Genomic DNA, 21771 nt, shown 5'->3' on the forward strand with positions numbered 1-21771 from the left:
CTCCAGTGCCCACCCATCTTGGAGGCCTGGTTCGCCAGCCTTCCTCACAATTGGTAAGAAGTAATGGTCTTATATTTAAGTCAACTAGGGTCAGTGTCTGTTACTTACAAATAAGGACTCATGTAGAAACTAACCTTGACCAAGCTGGTCTTCAGGAAGGGGAAAGGAAACACACATTCTCTGAGCACCTACTAGCACCTACTAGCTAACGTGGCTCAACATGCTTTTATGTGTGGATCCTCTGAGGACCCTGAGGACCTCTGAGAGTGCAATGGGGCTGCCAAATCCCCGACCCCTCATCATCACGTCCAGGCTGAGTTTCAGCATTAGGCCCCTAGTCCCTAACCCTTCAGGGGCTGCCTGTGCGGCTAAAACTTTCTTTCGAAGACTCCGGACTGCCTACTTTGGTCCGGAGAGCTAAGCTCTTACTTCACCGACTTCCTGTATGCTTTTTCATCTCTCTTGTTCTAAATCCATTGGCTCCAGAGCGACAGGCTGCTGCCTTTCCGCTTTATTTCAGGAAGCTCTCGCCCGACAGCTGTAGCAGCTACTGCTACCGCATTCTGCTTGGACACATTTTGGCAACTCGGCTGCTGTACGATCCTTCACAGGGGTCCTGGGCTTATCAGTCTGACTGGCATGTCTCTGAGTTTCAGAACCGGGAGCAGGGAGGGCGGCTGGGGATCATTTGCTCATTAACATTGATCAGAGCCCTGGCAAACCGTCCAGGCACCTCATGGTGTATTAAAAGCCGAGCAGGGCTGCATCCGCTCCTTCCTTCCAGGGGCGGCTTTTGATGGAACAAGGTTTTATGTATTTTGTTTAGACGTATGATGCCCCCAAATTTCTTACCTGGGCTTATCCTGGTTTAAGGAAATCCGGAAGAGAAATTATCCAAATGAATCAAGGGGTCATTCATATTCAAAAGGGTCTTTCCTCTGCAAAGTTTCCTTCACTGGTTTCTCTTAATCAGCAGGCCTTCTGGCGCCATTGGGAGTTTGTTTACAGAGCTGGACAGGACTGAAGGGAAGGAGGACCATGGGGGACTGCCTGGAGCTTCCAGCCCCTCCCAGCTGGAGCGATGGGTGCCTCCAGCTGGGGGCTGGACTCCAGCCAGAGCCTGAAGCCACCATGTGCCGCAGCCCCCGTTCACCCTGTCCGGTGGCCAATGTGCACTCGCCCGTGACTCCTCCTTCCCTCCCTTGTTAATGTGTCCATTCAGTTGTCCACTCCTTGGTACCCAGTGTACGCATCAAGCACTCTGCTAGGCACTGGGGCTACCTGGGCAAGTCACAGAGACATAGCCCTGCCTTCCTGGTGCTTCAGCCCAGTGGGAAAGTGAGGTGCCATGCTTCCTGCTTGTGGAGTGCAGGGCAGGGGGAGCTCACCTAGCTGGGAGGGGAGAGGAGCCCAAGGACAGCCCCGAGAAGCTGTCATTCCTGCAGGCTCAGGACATGAGAAGTTAGCCAGCTGAAGATGTGAGGAAAGAGGGGATGGCGGGGGCAAAGCTCCGAAGAGGCTGGAGCGCAGGAGGAGGAGAGGGCCAACAGATCAGACAGGGGAGGCGCTGGGGTGAGATCATGGGGGGCTTATGGGTCACCTGAAGGATTCTGAGTTGATTCTATTTATCTAACGAACACATATATAGCGCTGTTCAAAGCACCTTCCCAATATTAACTCACTGAATCCTCATAACAACCCATGAGGTAGGTACCATTATTGTCATCATCCCCATTTTACTAGTGGAGAAAGTCAGGCACCGCGCACTTAGCTAACCTGCCAGGATCACCTACCTAGTGAGTACTGGGGCCAGGCCATCTGGCTTCCGAGTCCAACCACTGTGTTGAGCTGCAGTTAAATGAAGCTGAAGGGTTTTAAGCAGGAAAGTAAAGCAAAGGTGAGACTTGCGTTTTTTACAGGATCAGCCCTGCCGAAGGGGCCAGGAGGTTCATATATCCAGTCTCCCCAGTGCGGCCTGCACTTGCTAAGCTGCCTGTGTGGCTGCACTGGTTCTGATGGGATGGGGTAAAGAGGCACACAAGGGTCCACCTCCGAGCTACAGAGATGCTGAGCCCCCCTCGGGTGGTCTGCATTCCGGCATTCTGTCCAGAGCCCCCTTCTCGGGGTTCAGCCCTGTCCAAAGCTGACTTCCACACAAAGGGGAGCCGCTATGGCCTTCCTGCGCTTCCAGAGGCCTCCACTGGGGCGGCAGAAAGGTGGGTGACCATCGTCATCTCGGTGGCTCTCCCCTTCTACCATAATCCTTTTCTCCCTGTAGCCTTCTGATGCCTGACGTCTTCTGCAGCGGCCCTGGCCAACACTCACATCTCCCTGCTCTCCACTCCCATAGCACTTATTGTGAGAGCCACACAATCAGTCCTGTGTGCATTGTTCTCCGACTGTTTTGTGTTCATTCATCCATTCAATGTCCTGAATTGTCTGCGATGAGTCATAATTTGAGAGATGGCTGAAGATTTGTTGCTTTCTGTACCGAAACTTTTTAAAAAAATCCAAACACTTTGGATATATGTGCATATATATATATATATATATATATACACACATACACATGTAGTATATAACAGACTTCAGCGACAGCAACAAAAAAATGAGAACATAATGAACATTTTTTGTGATAATTGAGGCACCTTTCTACGTACCTAGCCCCGCCTGAGACGTACGGGTCGTGTGCCCTTCCACTAAGAGGGGCCAGCCTCTTGGGCTTTCTCATTCACTTCTTGTAGGTTTGTTGTCTCCACCTGTCAACTGATTGCCTTGCACAGACCTTCCACGTAGGCTAGATCCCAGGTCAGGCCATGGGGACAGGCCCGGGCTGGCCCCAGAGCCCCCTGCACTTCCTCTCCTCTGAGTCATCTGGTGAGAAGGTGGAGTGGATTTCAGAGGGACTCCCAGGAGAAATTCTACTCCTGTTTTCTGAATAGTTACTTCTAAACTGCTGTGGCTTGGAAGTCAGGTTGCTGAGCATCTGAGAACTGAAAAGCCAGGGAGACGTTCCCACCTCTCCCCTGAGCTGCAGGTTAGGTGCCCCACCTCCATGCTCTCCATCAGGCTCCTCGTAGGCACTGTGTCTTAATCGTTTTTGGAATCCCCTAGGGCAGTGTCTGGCACATGGCAGACCCTTCAGTATTTTGTTGAATGAACTAATAGGAAATTGAGCTGAGTCAGGGGTAGGGAGCTCCTTAGAGGGCCTCACACACTCCTCCACGTGTGAGCATGAGTGCTGGACTTCAGGACGTTTTTCTGATGCTCAGAGACCTTCAGGGGCAACTTCAGGGTTCTTAGCATGCTCGTCACAGCAGATGCAATTCCGTGTTAAGAGAACACCTGCGAAATGTACAGCTGTGCTTTCTACGCTTTCCTCTGTGGATTTACTACGATTCTAGTGATTTTATATATGGTTGGATACAAAGTAAGCACCCAGTGCAAATAATTGCTGGTATTGGAAATGTCCCCCTTGATGGCCCAGATTCACTCTCAGAACGAACCCTCACTGAATGTCTTCTATGAGTCAGAGTCACTAGGGATATGGAAAGCAGGTGAAACTTTGCCCCCTGGAAGGTCACAGTCTAATGCGGGAGCTGGGAGAGGAGAGGAGAGACAGACATGTAATTAATAAAAGGGAACAGATAAAAGATGAGGAGGTACCCTCTCCCTGCACAGGCGTTGAGAGTAAAACAGGGACTTCCATATGAAAATAAAACCAGCAGCTCATTCACCAGCAGATATATACTGAGCCACCCACGAGCCTCAGGTAACTAAACATTGTTCCCAGACCAGCAAACGCTGGAGTTTTCATCTTCCATTTCAGGTAGTGTAGAGTCTTGTTTACTGTTGTAGAAGAAGATTGAAATTAGACAGACTTGTTTTTGAATCTTAACTCCGTAGCTTACCAATTTAGACTGGTAATTTAACCTCCCTGGGCATCAGTTTACTCACCTGTACACCTTTGTTGAGAGGACACTAAGGATACAGATCAAAGAAGAAAACCCTAACCCTCAGGAAGCTCACAGTCTGGCAAAGGAGAGAGGTGAAACATATGTCACGGACACACACTTAAAGCTAGTAAAAGATGCCAGATTTTGGGGCTTCCCTGGTGGTGTGGTGGTTAAGAATCCGCCTGCCAATGCAGAGGACACGGGTTCGAGCCCTGGTCGGGGAAGATCCCACATGCCGCAGAGCAACTAAGCCTGTGTGCCACAACTAGTGAGCCTGCGCACCACAACTCGTGAGCCTGCACTCTAGAGCCCACGAGCCACAACTACTGAGCCTGTGTGCCACAACTACTGAAGCCCGCACACCTAGGGCCCATGCCCCCCAACAAAAGAAGCCACCGCAATGAGAACCCCGTGCACCACAACGAAGAGTAGCCCCCACTCACCACAACTAGGGAAAGCCCTCGTGAAGCAACAAACACCCAACACAGCCAAAAATAAATTAATTAATTAATTAAAAAAAAAAAGATACCAGATTTTTTGTTGAATGACAGTATTAGTCAAGATTCTCCAGAGAAACAGAATAAGATATGTACATATAGGTATATATTATAACATAATAATAAGATAGATATATAGAGAGATTTATTATAAGGAATTAGCAAGTCCAAAATTTGCAGGGTGGGCTTGCAGGGTGGGGATCTAGGAGAAACTATATTTCTGTTTGAGTCTGAAGGCTAGATGTTATAGACCCAGGGAGCGTTGATGTTGCAGATGAAGTCCAAGGCCGTCTGCTGGACAATTGTCTCTTGCTCCAGGGAGACAATGCTTCTTGTCCTATTCAGGCCTTCAACTGATTGGAGGTGGCCCACCCACATTATAGAGGGCAATCTGCTTACTCAAAGTCCACCAATTTAACTGTTAATCTCTCCCCAGAACACCCTCACAGAAGCATCTGGAATAACGTTTGATCACCAAATTGACACGTAAAATTAACCATTGCACTGAACAAAATGAAGAATGTAATCTCATGCATGCAAAACCACGTGCATATGTCCAAATGAAAAGAGCTATATCTAGAAGGAGGTCACCAAAATGCCAGCAGTGGTCCCCTTGCAGAGGCAGCCTCTCAGGTTCTTTTTTATTCTCCTTTTGTATATTTATGTATTGTTTCATTTTTTAAATATAATGTGTGCTATTTCATTTTTACTCAACATTATCATCATCACTATTATCATTACAAAAGCAATCAAGCTTTTAAAAAAATACCCTACTGGGCTTCCCTGGTGGCACAGTGGTTGAGAATCCAGTTCGATCCCTGATCTGGGACGATCCCACATGCCACGGAGCAACTAAGCCCGTGCACCACAACTACTGAGACCTCGTGCTGCAACTACTGAAGCCCGCGCTCCTAGAGCCCATGCTCCGCAACAAGAGAAGCCACCACAATGAGAAGCCCATGCACCACAATGAAGACCCAAAGCAGCAAAATAAATAAATAAAATAAATAAATTTATATATATAAAAAAATACCCTACTAGCATAGAGGAAATGCTGGAGAAATGTCAGAATGCTTAAGCCTTTCCCCAGAAGCCTGGTGGACCAAAAGCTGGTTCACAACGCCTGAAATTCTACCAGTGAACTTTTTGTTGTTGTTGTTTTTGGCCGGGCCTCATGGCTTGTGGGATCTTAGTTCCCCCACCAGGGATTGAATCCAGGCCCATAGCAGTGAAAGCGCTGAGTCCTAACCACTGGACTGCCAGGGAATTCCCCTACCAGTGAACTTTTATTCTTCCACTGTAAGAGCTTTCTTTCTCTTAAAATGCAAATCGTGGCGGAAGAAATATTGCTGGAAGACTTATCTGTTTTTTAATGATGGAATGATTTGATTAGATTTTTTTCCTGAGAACACACAGTGGGAGTTGGAAGACATTGTGTAGCCGACGGGTGTCCAGGAGGTGCCAGAAATGGGACACCCACGAGCACAGAGGGATGCCTCCAGATGGCAAGAATAAACCTCGCCAGCTGCAGGTCTGATGGGAGACTGAGTTCTACAGGCCTGACCCCGGCCCTAAGCCAGGAAATGTGTAGGAAGACCTTGCCTGACCAGACTCCTTTGATTTCCCCACCTGTCCTGGCTCTACGTGAGTCTCATTTAGCCCCTCCAGGTGGAGTGGAGAATGGGGGCAACTCTTCAACTACCCCTTTGACAGAAGTATTGATAATGATTATATGGAAATTTGCAGTGAAAAGTCCCACTGAAATGTTTGTTTGTCAATGAAATATCTGCCATATGGCAAGAGAGGAAGAAGTTCCTCTCCAATGACCCACTGCTCTTGGCAAATAAACCACTGAAACAATTTATCAGAGTAAACTCAACCAGAAGGACTCATTCATTCTGAAATGTACACTGAATGTAGCCATTCTGCAGACCATTAACTCTGCTAATTACAACAGTGATTCAAGAGATAAACCTTCACTAACTTTTTTTTTTTTTTTTTTTTTTGCTGTACGTGGGCCTCTCACTGTTGTGGCTTCTCCTGTTGCAGAGCACAGGCTCCGGATGCGCAGGCCCAGCGGCCATGGCTCACGGGCCCAGCTGCCCGGCGGCATGTGGGATCTTCCCGGACCGGGGCACGAACCCGTGTCCCCTGCATCGGCAGGCGGACTCTCAACCACTGCGCCACCAGGGAAGCCCCCTTCACTAACTTTTTATGAGGCTCTGAGGCTCCTTGCAGCGTGACAGGCATCTCCCTCCCTCCCCCTGCACTCTACCACCAAGCAGAGGGAAAAAGGGGAAAAAAACCCTAATATTTACTGAACACTTGCTATATGCCCAGCATTTTCCTATGGGATAGCTCCATGATCCCTTTGGGGTAGGGATTATTTTTACAGGTTAGGAAACTGAGGTTCAGAGAAGATCACGGTGTTCAAGGTCAAACTGCAAATAAAGAGCAGAGCTGGGACTGAGGATCTCCTGGCTTCAAGCTCAGCGTGCTCCCTCCTGCTCTTCTCCGGAAGCTTCTTCTCACCAAGTAATTTAGAAAAAATAACAAGAACATCAAACAAATAAAGAACTCAGTGCTTTCTTTCTTAGCTGTCTGGTTCCTAGAGTTCTTCCCAGCACATTGAATGTGGATTCTTAACACATTTCATATTTACTGGGATGAAACTCCTAGAGAACAGAGACTGGTGTGATCTTTCCTGGAGTCCCTACAGCATCAAGCAAAGGTCTGGCAGAGCCATTACATGGCTGGGCTTTGGCACCCAGACTGCGTGCATCGGTGTACATCGAGGCTCTGCCACTCACTAGCTGTTTGGCTCTGTGCACAATCGAAGGACTGTGCCTCAATTTCCTTATCTGTGAAATGGAGAAGGTGATCAGAATAGTACCTACTTCATAATGGCATTAAGCAGAATAAATGAGTTAATACTTGCAAGAGACTTAAAATGGTGTTTGACATGCGTAATCACTTAGTAAGTGTTAGCTCTTTGTGTGTCCAGGGGCTTCAAGTCCCCAGAGCTTTTTAAAAAAGTTTTAAAAATAAATTTATTTATTTATTATTTATTTTTGGCTGTGTTGGGTCTTCGTTGCTACACGCCGGCTTTCTCTAGTTGTGGCGAGCGGGGGCTACTCTTCGTTGCAGTGTGCAGCTTCTCAGTGCTGTGGCTTCTCTTGCTGCAGAGCATGGGCTCTAGGCACTCGGGCTTCAGTAGTTGTGGCACTCGGGCTCAGTAGTTGTGGCTCAAGGGCTCTAGAGCTCAGGCTCAGTAGTTGTGGCACACGGGCTTAGTTGCTCCGCGGCATGTGGGATCTTCCCAGACCAGGGCTCAAACCCGTGTCCCCTGCATTGGCAGGCAGATTCTTAACCACTGCACCACCAGGGAAGTCCCAGTCCCCAGAGCTTTAATTTTCTCCAACTGAGTTCTTTTAGGCGCCGAGGACTTTAGATTTAACTAATCCCTCTGGTCCCTCATAAAATATAATTTCATAGTGTGCCATCGCTTCCAAGCAGTTTTTACCCATGATTCCAGATGTAACTATATGAGTTGGTGCTCCATAAATATCTGATGATTGGATGAAAGCAGAAGTTATAGAGACTGAGTTACAGGCAGCAGCAAAATCTTGCCCAAGGTCACCTGGGGAGATGGCAGTACAGCCCAGACTTTCTGACAAAGAATTAGTGTTCTTGCCCCTACCCTCCCTCCCTACCACAAAGGTTCTGTCCCCTGACCATTCTGCTCAGGGGTCTCCATCCCCCACCCACCTGCACTGGTTTCTCCTCTTGCCTGAGCTGTCTCTAATTTCAGTAAGCTTGAAATTCACTGGTCATACAGAAAGCATTTTATCTGCCCTTGCACATGCAAATTCTTTCCATTGGGATTTCTTAGTGTCCGGCTCCACCCCAGCCCACACGGCCATAAACACTCATGTGTCTACAGCCCGGCCCCAGGGATTCCAGAAATAACAGCAGGGACCTCCATTAGAACGCTGGAACATAGTAAGGCATTTCTGCATTAAGACACAAGCCCTTTCCAGCCCAGGCCTCTCCTGTCCGTCAAAGCACAAAGCAACCTTTACAAGTCAGGACAGGGAGGGGCAGCTGGGAGGGAGTGTAGATTTCTGGAAAGTCCGCACCTTCTCCTGCCTTCTCTCTGCTCTCAGATCTTCCATTCTAGAGAGTCTCCAGATCTGCTCCAGGCTCCACTTAGAATCTGAAATTCTTTCTTGGCTGTGGCGTTCTTTGCCTTCAACGATCTATTCTCCCTTGAACTTGCCGGAACTGGAATCACGGCAGTGTGAGCCCATATGGCACAAAGGCCACTTTCCAGACACCCAAGACAGCCACCTGATTTGGAGTCAGGCACTGGGGAAGTGCCAGGAAAGAAGGGAGTGGCTGGAGGGGAGTGCCCAGTTTAAGGAGAAAGGAAAAGTCTAGCAATGACCCTCAATAAAAGGCATCTAGGGCGATCATTCCTGTTTCAGAAGGATGTTCGTGAGTAGAAAGTCAGAAGTCAACATCTAGGGAGAGAAGTTTAGCTTTTCAAGTGTCCTCTCAAAAATAATACCAGAAGGGACTTCCCCGGTGGTGCAGTGGTTAAGAATCCGCCTGTCAATGCAGGGGACATGGTTTGGAGCCCTGGTCCGGGAAGATCCCACATGCCATGGAGCAACTAGGCCCGTGCGCCACAACTACTGAGCCTGCGCTCTAGAGTCTGTGAGCCACAACTACTGAGTCCATGTGCCGCAACTACTGAAGCCCACGAGCCTAGAGCCCGTGCTCTGCCACAAGAGAAGCCACCGCAATGAGAAGCCCGCACACCGCAATGAAGAATAGCCCCCGCTCGCCGTAACTAGAGAAAGCCCGTGCGCAGCAAGGAAGACCCAATGCAGACAAAAATAAATAAATAAATTTATTAAAAAAATAATAATACCAGAAGATAAAAAAAGCGCGTACGCATAAGACGACAATGATGTAAAAAATACGTATTTAGATGCATGACCTAGAAAGGCTGGAAAGAAATATAAAAACAGTTGCTTTTTCGGGGGGCGGGGGGAGGATTAAATGGGTGTTTTTCTCCAAATTATCCTTAAGGTCATTTCCCATTTTAAAGAAAATCATAATATCTGGCATTGCCAGAGACACCTGCCTGGACTTTTTTGGGTATTTTCCAAGGGAATTTCAGGTTTTAGGTGCCCGTCTGAAACCGAATTTATCTTGTAAAATGCATGCTTATGCCACTTTCTCCAGCAACTAATTCCTCTTTAATGGGGATGGGATTATTTCTAATTCGCGGTCCCCATCGCAACGTCATTAAAGGCTGAGTTCAGTGTATTGAGCTCCAAACCTTTGTCACGAATAGGAAGGTGGAGGAAAGGCAGGCGCTTGTGCAACAAAACAGCCGGTGGTGTCACCCTCCCAGGCCGGACCTCACCAGGGCCGAGAGCCGCAGCTGCATTAGCCCACAAGATGTTATGCACCATCTGCAACGGTGCTGCAGCAGGAGACCCGGCCACCGCAGGGGAGGTCATGCGAGCCTCCTGCTCCCGTGCCGCGCCCACGAGTGCCGGGGGTGGCGGGGAGGTTGAGGGGAGTTGGTAACAGCATCGCCATGGCAACAGTGACGTCCTTGTACCCTGGATCTAATTGGAGGAAACCCCGTGGCCGAAGCCGCAGCCTGCCGGCCAACCGAACTTGCCCAAGCCGACCCACCCTCCTAGCCTCCGCTTCCTCTCCCGCCCCGCCTTCTTCGCCCCCTTCCGCGCGCTCAGTCCTCATTGGCCAGAGGCGGGGAGGAAGGCGGGACTCTCGGGGACAGCTCAGCGCGCCATTGGGCGGAGGGAGCGAGGGCCGCCGCGCTGCGGCCCGCCTCCCGGCTCGGAGGTAGGCTGAGACGGGAGGGTCCTCGGCTAAAGCCAAAGGCGGATCAAAGTGGTGGGACTCGCGCCGCGGCCGCGGAGACGTGAAGGTGAGCGCCAGGGTTGACCCCGGCCCTCCTCGGGTCGGGCCGGGCCCGAGAGTCCGGCGGGAGGCCAGCCCCGAGGAGCGGCTGGCCTCGACGCCGCTCTCCTCAGGGACGGCTCCGGCGGGAAGGAAGGTGCGGGCCAACGGCCGCTTCCATCTTGGGCCGGGCGGGCGCGGGAGCGGCCCTTCCTCCTCCTCCCCTTACTCCTCCTCCTCCTCCCCCCGCCGCGGGCCGCCTCGGCTGGCGCCCCCGGGCCTCCCGGGCACCCCGCGGGGAGCGTGGGCGGGGGAGGGAAATTCAACGGGGCCGCGCGTGCGGACACAGACAAAGGGGGCGGCGGGCGGGCGGGCTGCCGGGCTGCCGGGGCGGCGGGCGCATTGTCTGACGGCGCCGCCCCCGCCTTCTGCCTGCGACCCCGCCCCGCCCGCCCGCCCGCAGGCCCTCCGCACTCCTCCTCGGCATCCGGGTCGGTGCTCGCCCTCGCTGTCCTGTCCCCGGCCCCATGGAGAAGACGGAGCTGATCCAGAAGGCCAAGCTGGCCGAGCAGGCCGAGCGCTACGACGACATGGCCACCTGCATGAAGGCCGTGACGGAGCAGGGCGCCGAGCTGTCCAACGAGGAGCGCAACCTGCTCTCGGTGGCCTACAAGAACGTGGTCGGGGGCCGCAGGTCCGCCTGGAGGGTCATCTCGAGCATCGAGCAGAAGACCGACACCTCCGACAAGAAGCTGCAGCTGATAAAGGACTATCGGGAGAAAGTGGAGTCCGAACTGCGGTCCATCTGCACCACGGTCCTGGTGAGTCCGCGACCGTCCGGGCGGCGGGCGCCGAGGCGCCTTTGTGTGAGGCTCTCCGTGGGGAGTTTCCCGGGAACGGGAATGGGAACGAAGTGGGGGCCAGGGCCTGCCTGACGCCCTGCCGACGCGTAGAGGGCTTGAGGAGGTTAGCCTTGCCCTCTTTAACGCGTTATTTCAGTTCTTGAGATGAAGAAGCTGCTTTTTCTTTTTTTTTCTCCTTTTTTTTTTTTTTTTCCGGTGGTAAGTATATCTTTCCTAGGTGCTGCGTTGCTCCTCCACCAGATAAGCTTAAACATGAGAGTAGGTTTGTAGAAGGCTGAAAATCGTTTTCCAGCGTCCTGAGGCGATCTGGGAACCCTTTAAACGTATTGAATCAGTTCGTAGGCTTCAGGCTTCCGTTGAAAGAAGGGGCGGGCGCCTTTTCCATAAAGATCACGTATGTAAGTCGGTTTTCCTCCCAAATCCAGCAATGGAAATTTACTTCGAAAATCTGAATAGGTATCTCGTTTTTCAAGTAAGAGTATCTGTTGATTTTTTCCTTGTTAAAAGCAGGGAAGGGGGAGAGTTTGGTAAATGTGAAAAAGGCACAGCTGAATCAAAAGAATAAAATGTCCTGGGAAATTTCGGTGCTTGATACCATTTCTTCGCTGTTACATAGCTACACGTGAACCCCGAGGTGTTGAAATGAATTCGTATCTGGTGTGGAGTAAGCGAGGAAAGCTTTCCAGGTTTTGAACTGTCCAGTCTTAGCTAGGGTGGCTTTGGGTGGAGTAGGGTGACTGCTGTATTCACGCTTATTGGTGAGAGAGAGCATTTTTAGCTTTGTCATCGTATGGATCTTTTGATCAGTAAGATAAGTTTTTAAAATGTCAATACCAGCATTATATCCTGAGGTGTTTTGAAGTGTTTTAATACTGCAAAGAGTCATTTCTACTAATAAAATATGAAATAGCTGATGCGGTTGCCTCTTTTAAGTGCCACTTTTCCAAGGGGCCTACTGATTTTTTGATGTGTTTGTTCCACGTTGTGTTTTAGGTGGGCTTTAAAAGACAAACATGCTAGATTGGTGATTTTTCAAGAGGGGATAGAGGGGGAAATGCCTCTTGCTCTCCCAGCCTTTTCTTCCTTGCCCCTGAGATTCGTGGGGCAGGAAAGTTTTTTTCTCTCACCTGTTTTTCCAGTGCAAATAACAAGTGATCTGAACGAAATCATGGCTGATGGAGATAACTGGTAAAGGGGCGAAGGAAGCAGTGCAGAGCACTGTGGAGAAAACTTTGAGATTATTTGCTTTATGTAGGCGAGATTTTATGTTCATCCATGTCTTAGGTTCCACTCCCTGCCTAGCATAGAGGAGACACTTAGGCTTTTTGAACTGAATTGCTTGTATTCAAAAAATTTGCCAACTTGAAAGTGATGGTAGACTGCAGTGGCATATGGTAATGGTTATTGACAGCATCCACTCTGTCATCGAGGAAGACTATAAGAACTCCATATGTTAACGAGAAGCTTTTCTATACGTGTTTTACTTTGGGACACTCACAGCATATTTCAATCTCTTTGTTCTGTTATTGTTTTGCAATTTGTTACTTACCCTGCAGCAATTCAGAATTACCACAGAATTTTTCCTGTTCTCTAGCAAGTTAGCTGGGAATATTTGTTTTATTTTGTGGCTCCTATAAATTTTAGTTTCTCTAATGGTATAAGTAGAGGAGACTTTGACTTGAAATAGAGACCAAATAGATCATTTCAGTAGGAGAGAAACCCTGAAATTAGGACAGGTTTTGTTTGTTTGTTCGTTCTGTTTTCTTCATATATACTAAGTGAAATAGAAGAGTTGATTCATCAGACACCAAGGAATAAATAAAATATTTTTATTAATGAAATGGCTTAAAAGACTAATTGTGACTTAACGGCCAACCTCCGAAAAAAGTCCTGAGGAAAGCCCATTGTCAAGTTGGCCGCTGTATTTGAGAGCTTAGCATGTGCAAGGCACTGTGCTAAAGCAGCATGGGGAAGAGCAATGCTGAAAACGGTAGATTTTGTTCTCCAGTAATTTATAATAAGGAGTGCATATGAGAAATACCCAAATGTAAATAATATATAATTCCCGTAAGATGGTTATGAATAAAATGCTATGTAGTTTAAAGGAAACAGAAACCTCAGGAAAAGCTTTACAAGGAGTGGCTTTTGGAATGAGCATTGAGGGAGGGGGATCAAGGGGAGGGGAGTGTCAATATATTCCAAGCAGAAGAAGTATACAGGATGGGCCTTATTCATGGAAGAAGGTTTCTGTATGAAGAGCAGAATATGTGCAGAGCTGGTGCAGGAGAAAAGCCTGTAAAAGAAGATAGGAACTATATAAGAGAATGTCAGAGGGAATTAGGAACTATATAAGAGAATGTCAGAGGGAATTTTTCTCATTTGATTGACAGTGGGAAGACTCTGAAGATTTTCGAATGGGGTGCAGGTGGCAGTATCTAGAATTCATGGTTTGGGTGCTAATTTCCGGTTTGTAATCTGAACTGATAGATAAGGAAGTGATAGACAAGTGAACAAGAATTTGAGAATTGGTAAATTAGTGATTTAATCAGGAGTCTATCAAATAATGGGGAAAGAAGAATGAAATCTAAAGTTGCTGAACATGAGTGCCAAAATTAGGTTTTCTCTCTGTTTCCCCCCCCCCCCTTTGGTGAACAGGAAGGAGAATTTAGTGTGGAGGAAGTGGATGACACTGACTTGTTATAGAAGGCTAATAACAGAGTAACGTGGAGGGCTAGGCAAAATTTTGGTTTTAAATAGCAGAGATTCTCAGCCTCATCTTTCTATTTCATAGAGTAGGTTCAGGGTGGAATTATTTGGACTATTTACTCGAAATGAACATGGCAGACAACTCTCAACCCTGTTGACAATCACTGTACTGAGAGAGGTTATTGAATTGTGCAGGCAGTAAAAAATGTTAAAATCCAAATATGTAATCTAAAGAGCAAAAGGAATTAACAAGACCCAAACGGCCAAGACCAAACTCTTCGTAGAATCTAAGAGGAGTTAAAGAGGAAGATATTACCAAGTTATCTCTGTCTCTCAGTGTCATTTGTGAAACCAGAGGTTGGGCTAAAATTTCTAAGTCTGTTCCAATTCTGGGACTGTAGAGTTATATGGTCCCAGTCATTCCACCTGTGCTCTGACTTGCAACTCTAAAATGAGTAGTTTTTATAGTCCAGGTTGAAGAAGAACATGTCCTCAATCATTTAAGAAATGTGGAAAAACTAGCGACTTCAGTGAAATGTCTTTAGGAAGAGGGGATGCGGAAGTCATTGGTGATCCTAGTAAGCAGTGTTGGAAATAGCAAAGTTTAAGTGAGAAAGGTTAATACTGTAAGTTGTATGACAACCGGGCAGTGGTTAAAAACTTGAACAAGGTGTTTAAGAGTCATTAAGAACTGGGGTGTGAGGTAAGGGTAATTGAAGAAATCAGAGGGGTCCACAAAGCCCTTCTGGGACCTGGGAACAAATATCATGTACAAAGTTCATGACCTTGGAGTAAGAGCAGGACACTTAGAGAATGTACAAGATAACCTCTGTGTCAGGCAACCCCATGTTATCCTTCTGTGTTAATGGTCTTTTTATTAGACTGTTTTCAGTAGGTTGCTTTAGTATAATGTATAAACGGTTTCAGGAGTTAAGGTCTATGTTGTGATTTTTTTTTTTAAGTAAGAATCATTTAAAATATATAGAAACTGAGATTTGTCTCTGGTTTGTAAAAGCCCTGTAATCTTAATTCCATAATGTGCTTGAATTTAGTTGTGTTCTAAATTAATCTCTTAATGAAAATATGTCTAGTGCTAGTTGTTATTTTGAAGTAAGACCAATATGTTGTTTTTGATAGTTAATGAGTCTTAATGTAATCTTTTTGACATGATGGAAAAATTATGGTCTCTGGAATCAAGACTGACTGTTTTGGGGTCATTGCTCCATAACCTTATAATTTTGTGACTGCAGGCAAGTTTCTCTCAGCCTCTGTTTCTTTATCTATAAACTGGTGATGATGGTTCTTGCCTTTATAGGCTTGTAGTTAAAATAATAGGTAATAACTGACATTTAATGGGCATTTACTATTATATACTAAGTACTGTTTTAAGCACTTGATATACTCACTGTGTTCCCATTAGTTAGGTTGATAGTATTATTTATGTTTTAAAGTTGAGAAAACGGGGGCATAAGGAAGTTAAGTAACTTGGTCAGTATCACAGAACTAGTGAGTGGTAGAGCAAGGATTTGAACCCAGGTGGTGTGACTCCAGATGAAAGTATGTGAAACACATTTGGCCCTAAACAACATAGTAGCTGACTAAAGATCACAGTGTTTTGAGGAATTTATACAGTTTAATAAATGTTTGTAAGTTAGGAGGGAGGGAGGATAGATCTGTGGTGGACAAAACTCAGTCTATAAATTTGAAGCCCTCCTTATATGCAGGATATTGCAGTAAAATTTTAAAACTTGACTTTTGGGTTTTTTGCATTTAAGAGTGTAAGCTCCTTGAAGCTAAGAGTTGTTTCTGAAGAGTGAAATGGAATGGACATACATATTGTACATACAGGCATAGAAGTATAAGGTTTGATCAGTGGTTCTCAGCCAGGGTGAATTTACCCGCCAGGGGACATTTGGCAAGTTCTGGAGATAGTTTTTGGTTGTCAAGGCTGGGGTGAGAGTGGGGAGATGCTATTGATATACTGTGAGTAGAAACCTAAATGCTGCTAAGCATCACATAAGGCATAGGAAAATCCCCCACCACAAAGAATTACCCAGCCCAAATGTCAGTAATGACTGAGGTTGAGAAACTCTGGGTTAGGTTATAAATAAAACAAGCAGTATTAAGTTGTATTGAATTGTATCACACCTGTCCTTTAGTTTCTTACTAATATATTGGCATCTTGTCAGAACCCTTTGTCTAGACTTCAGCTATTTCTTTTTCTTTGTCACTCTTGTGTGTATGCTATTTAACTCTGCAGTTCACCTTTCTGGCACTTACTCAGTGGGTCCTGCATTTTCAAAGTTCCACCTCAGGGTTTACCTCCAAGGCCCTGCGCTTTTTTCTTTTAAAAAAAACTTGGCACAGAGAAAAACGATCCAACTGAAATTATAGTGAAATCTATTTAGGAAGAGGCAGTTAAAATTGATAACAGCAAATATTCCCGTCTCCTTCATAACTGCCATTAATAGTTTGGCATATGTGGTTCCAGACTTTCCAGCCTGTACTGTGTGTTTATTTGGATGTTGCATAATTATACTAATGGCCCACTGAACATTTAGGTTGTAAACAAATTTTTCTCTTTTATAAACAACACTGGGAAGGACATCCTTGTTGCGTGCTTTATGCTAGGATTTACTTAGGTTAAGTTTTGGGAAATGAAATTTCCAATCAGAAGATACGCATTTTTTCCCCCCAGATAGCCCTCTGAAAAGATTTTATGTGTTTATGCTGTCATCAGCTGTTGTTGAGAAAGGCCATTCCCCCAGCCCTCTGCAGCACAGACAGTTGTTTGAGGTTAACAGAAATCTAGTGACTGGAATGGTTGAAATTTTACCTCCTTGTTCAGTTTTGGATGTAATGAGGACTACCTTTGTTCTCATAAAGGGCCGGTTACCAGACTTTTTTTTTTTTTTTTTGAGTCTCATATACAGTTTCACTTATAAAATGATACCATAGCATGGGATTAGTTAATTCAAGGTGCTTGACAGTTGGGAAATCTGCTTGATCATCTTGATGTTTATTTATTCCTTTTTGATATTTATCAATACCATTTTTGTATTTAGCACTAGTTCTTTCAGAGTAACAACGGAAAATATCTTTGTACCATTGACTTTCTAGGTATCAAGGAAGGATGGTAGAGAGGCATCATTTGAAAAGATGAGAAAAGAAAAACTACTATAGTTCATCCATTTCTACTTTAATTAAACTCTTAATCCATGGATAAATCAACAATGAAGGTTCCTGAAATATCTCATGATAAATAATTTGACCAGATTCGAAAACATTGTATGCGTATTGAAGTGTTTAAAGACAAAATGATGATGATACCTAGAACTTCAAAATCATGGGTGAGGGTTATAGATGAAACAAGTGTGTCTGTGAATTAATATAGTTGCAACTGGCTTTAATGGGAATTCATTATACTATTCTCTCTTCTCTTGTATATGTTTGCAGTTTTCCATAATTAAAGGGTTTTTAACCCCTAGAAATTTTCCACTCTTACGTACTTACACAAGAGGAAAGACCTGTACAAGAATGACCATAGCAGCTTTGTTCTAAGAGCAGAAAACTGAAAACAATCCATTAGTAGGAAAAAGGATAAACAGGTATTTTCATACAGTGGGATACTATTCGTCCGTAAAAAGGAATGGACTACTGACGCATACTATAATGTAAATGAATTTCAAATACACGCTAAGTGAAAGAAGCTTTGCACAAAATAGTACATAATGTCATTCTATTTACATGGAATTCTAGAACAAGCAGAAGTAGTCTGTGGGTGAAAAATCAGAAGAGTGGTGACCTCTGGGGATGGAGGCAGGGACTGACTGAAAGGGACAGGAGAGAACTTTCTGTGGTGATTGTAATATTCTTTGTGTTGATATGGATTTGCGTTACACATGTATATGCATTTGTGGAAACTCAGCAAATATGCGCTTAACATTTGTTCATTTCATTGTATGTAAATTTTTGCTTCAAAAGAAAATAAACTCTAGTTAGTGATATTCCTGTACTGATGTCTCAGTTTACACAAAAACTAGTAGAAATGGATGGATATTTGATAAAGCAGTTTGGTAAAAGGTTAATGGTAGGATCTGGGTGGTGGGTATATGGGTGCTCACTGTAATTGTTGGTTGCTGTATATTAGGGGTATAATATTCTACACGCTAAGGTTGAATGCCTTTAATACCTGTAGCAAAAAAAAAAAAAAAAATAGTGAAACCCATGTCTTGTTGACCTCAAGATATGAGAACATGTCTCCTATCCACCTAGGAGATGGCCCCGATGGACTTGGCACCATAGCTTTTGTTTGCGTTTGGTGGTGGATGCTAACTAGATTAATGGGGGTAAAGAATGCTGTGGAAGACTTACAGAACTGACCGTACTCTGGGGCAGTGGTTCTCAGGCTTCTCGGTCTTAGGATCCCTTTGCACACACTTGAAAATACTGTGGAACCTGAAAGGTTTTGGTTGTGTAGATTATATCTGTAGATATTTACATTATTAGAAATTTAAACTGCGGGTTTTATAATCCATTTTAGAATAATAAGTCCATTAGAAATTAACATTACCTGTGTTTTTTTTCAATTGTAGTAAAATATACATGATGTAAAATTTACCATTTTTAAGCATGCAGTTCTATGGCATTAAGTACATTCACACTGTTGTGCGATCGTCACCACCTTTCCAGATATTTTTCATCTTCCCCAGCTGAAACTCTGTACCCATCAAACACTAACTCCCCGTTCTCCCATCTCAGAAACCACCGTTTTGCTTTCTGTCTCTGAAATTGACAACTCTGGATACTTCGTGTAAGTATAATGACATTTTTTTTTTTTTTTTTTTTTTTGGCAGTACACGGGCCTCTCGCTGTTGTGGCCTCTCCCGTCGTGGAGCACAGGCTCCGGACGCGCAGGCTCAGCGGCCATGGCTCACGGGCCCAGCCGCTCCGCGGCTTGTGGGATCTTCCCTGACCGGGGCATGAACCCGTGTCCCCTGCATCGGCAGGCGGACTCTCAACCACTGTGCCACCAGGGAAGCCCTAACATTTTTTTTAATAAAAAAATTGAATGAGAAAAGTGGCATTGCTTTATAATCTGTTGTAGTATCATGTCTCTTAGCTTTTGGAAAACTCCACTCATGAGAGAATGGCAGTGAAAAAGCAAATAGTACCTTAATATGTATTATGAAAATGGTTTGAGTTTGTGCCCTTCCCCATCCAAAAAGTTGGGGGGAGGGGTAGAAGTTCTCTGAACACATTTCGAAAATTGCTGCTCTAGGGGCATTCTGTGTGATTGAGCAGTTTCTGAGTAGTGGTCATCGTGTGGTGATAATGAAATTTGTAAAACCTTCCCCTCCCTTCCCATTGCCCAGTCACTCCCTTTACCCCCCAAATTATTCGAGGAATATAGTTTTGGAGACCAGAAAAAATCACGGACTTGATAATAAAGAAAAGTTTATTTTAAATATTGGGTAAGAAAGAGTCCCTGTTCATTCCTGAACAACTAACTTGAGAACTAGTATGTTGGAATGGCTTCTGCTTCCTTATGTTGAGAATGGTAAAGTAAGGTTTAATATGATGTCTCACTCCCCAGTAACCAACCCAAAAGCAGAGGTGGCATGAATGAAATATGCAGATAATGGGCTTTTGGATCTGGTTGCATTTAGGTTCAAAAGTTAGCTCTTGAAGACAGGAAGTCAGGTTAGTTGTTAGCCAGCATTGGTTGAAGCGTTTCAGGGAAACTCGTCTTTCACGAAGATCTTGACTATCCATTTACATTTTTTCTATCCAGCTGAACAGTATTCCATGATTTCTTTGTCAGCTGGGCCTTTTGCTTCTGATGGATATGGCGTGGTGTGGTGCGGAATACATGTTGTAAAGTATTCTCAGTTTACTGACCGCCTTTGACCATTCTTGTGTATGTTTGCTGCAGGCTTTACTTAGAGAAATGGAGAAACAGTGGTGCACGTGGTGAGACCATGACTATAAGGACTTCTGTAAATTTAATCTAAATGCTTTATTCTTTTTTTTAAATTTTATTATCATTATTATTTATTTATTTATTTTTGTCTGTGCTGGGTCTTCGTTGCTGCACGCGGGCTTTCTCTAGTTGCGGTGAGCGGGGCCTACTCTTTGTTGCGGTGTGCGGGCTTCTCATTGCGGTGGCTTCTCTTGTTGCGGAGCACGGGCTCCAGAGTGCAGGCTCAGTAGTTGTGGCGCAAGGGCTTAGCTGCTCCGCGGCATGTGGGATCTTCCGGACCAGGGCTCGAACCCGTGTCCCCTGCATTGGCAGGCGGATTCTTAACCACTGCGCCACCAGGGAAGCCCTAAATGCTTTATTCTTAAAGGACAGTCTTAGATTGCTCTTTGTAAGTGCCAGGGTGACTGTGGGAAATAAGTGGGAAAGTACATAAAACTGCTTTAAAACCATAATGATACTGATTTTTGGATCAGACTTTCTACTGTTACTCGTCTAGAATATTTAGTACTCCCATTTTCCTTCTTATTTTGCTCATTCCACCAGACATGACTTGAGCACAGCTCAGAAAGGTTTTGCTCTTTTAAAAACTATAGTATTAGATACCTGCAACTAAACATATATCAATACATATTAGGTGTTCTAATCTTTCAGCCTGGTACTATTTCCAAGTATTTGGCAATATACTTTTAGACCTTCAGTGATTGTGTTGCTCTCTCAGGATTCTGATGGACTAGTAAAGAGGTTAGAAAGGTTATAGTAAGGGTTTACGCATCCTTTAATCAGGAAATACTCTAGATTATTTGGGGACTGATTGCAGAGACCAGGTATTTGATTCTTAAGGATGTCAGAAACTTAAAAAAGAGTTTGGAAGGATTGACTATCCCTTTAATACAGTTATGCTATATGTAAGTTAATTTTTATGTAGTTTAGCTTTTAATATATTTGAAAAAATGCAATATTTAAAAATCGAGGGACTGACATTTGAAATGGGGAATGGTATATATTGAGGTGATTTTATGTTCCTGAACAAATTGAGATGGGAGTCTTTATCAAACTACCAATGGTCCCCTGGAAATTTTTATTTCCTCCTGACCTTTCCCACATCTGCCAAGATACTTGGAGTAGAAAAAAACTTGAGAACCATATAATTAGACAAAGGATCAAGAGAGTAGCAACTTCAAAAGATTAGGGGGCTTCCCCGGTGGTGCAGTGGTTGAGAGTCCGCCTGCCGATGCAGGGGACACGGGTTTGTGCCCCGGTCCTGGAAGATCCCACAAGCCGCGGAGCGGCTGGGCCCATGAACCATGGCCGCTGAGCCTGTGCGTCCGGAGCCTGTCCGCAATGGGAGAGGCCACAACGGTGAGAGGCCCGCATACCGCAAAAAAAAAAGATTAGGGAAGGAGGTAGGGGACAGTGCATTGGCCCGGCTCAATGACAAAATTTGTTAATTTTGATGAAATATGACTTATTTTTTTTTCTTAGGCTGCTTGTGCTTTTGTTGTAATATTTAGGAAACCATTACCTAATCCACGGTCGTAAAGATTTATACCTGTGCTCTTATCTAACAGTTTTACCATTTTAGGGCTTACATTCAGACTTTCGGTCCATTTGGAGTTAATTTTTGCATGTGGTGTGAAGTGGGGCCCAACCGTCATTCTTTTCATGTGGCTACTCAAGTTGTCCCAGCACCATTTGTTGAAATATTCACGTACGCTTGATCTGAAATTCTCAACTTATGGAAAATAACAAGTGGTTTGGCATAAAAGCTCACTTAAGGGAAACTTGTGATTGCTCCATTCTTCATGCTCTAGCCAAATTGTTCA

General features: G+C 45.3%; 1 protein-coding gene across 1 annotated transcript in view; it reads left to right on the plus strand.

The window, feature by feature from the left end:
* The first annotated feature begins 10320 nt into the window (after positions 1–10320).
* Positions 10321–21771, plus strand: part of YWHAQ (tyrosine 3-monooxygenase/tryptophan 5-monooxygenase activation protein theta) — a 32045-nt gene continuing 20594 nt past the window's right edge. The window contains exons 1-2 of the mRNA XM_029232013.1: positions 10321–10424; positions 10860–11217. Of these exons, the coding sequence (XP_029087846.1) occupies positions 10924–11217 (294 nt within the window). The 5' untranslated portion in view covers positions 10321–10424; positions 10860–10923. The remainder of the gene's footprint in view (positions 10425–10859; positions 11218–21771) is intronic.

Source organism: Monodon monoceros, unplaced genomic scaffold (assembly GCF_005190385.1).
Source record: "Monodon monoceros isolate NGI ecotype Baffin Bay Population unplaced genomic scaffold, NGI_Narwhal_1 Super_Scaffold_19, whole genome shotgun sequence".
Classification (NCBI taxonomy): Eukaryota; Metazoa; Chordata; class Mammalia; order Artiodactyla; family Monodontidae; genus Monodon; species Monodon monoceros.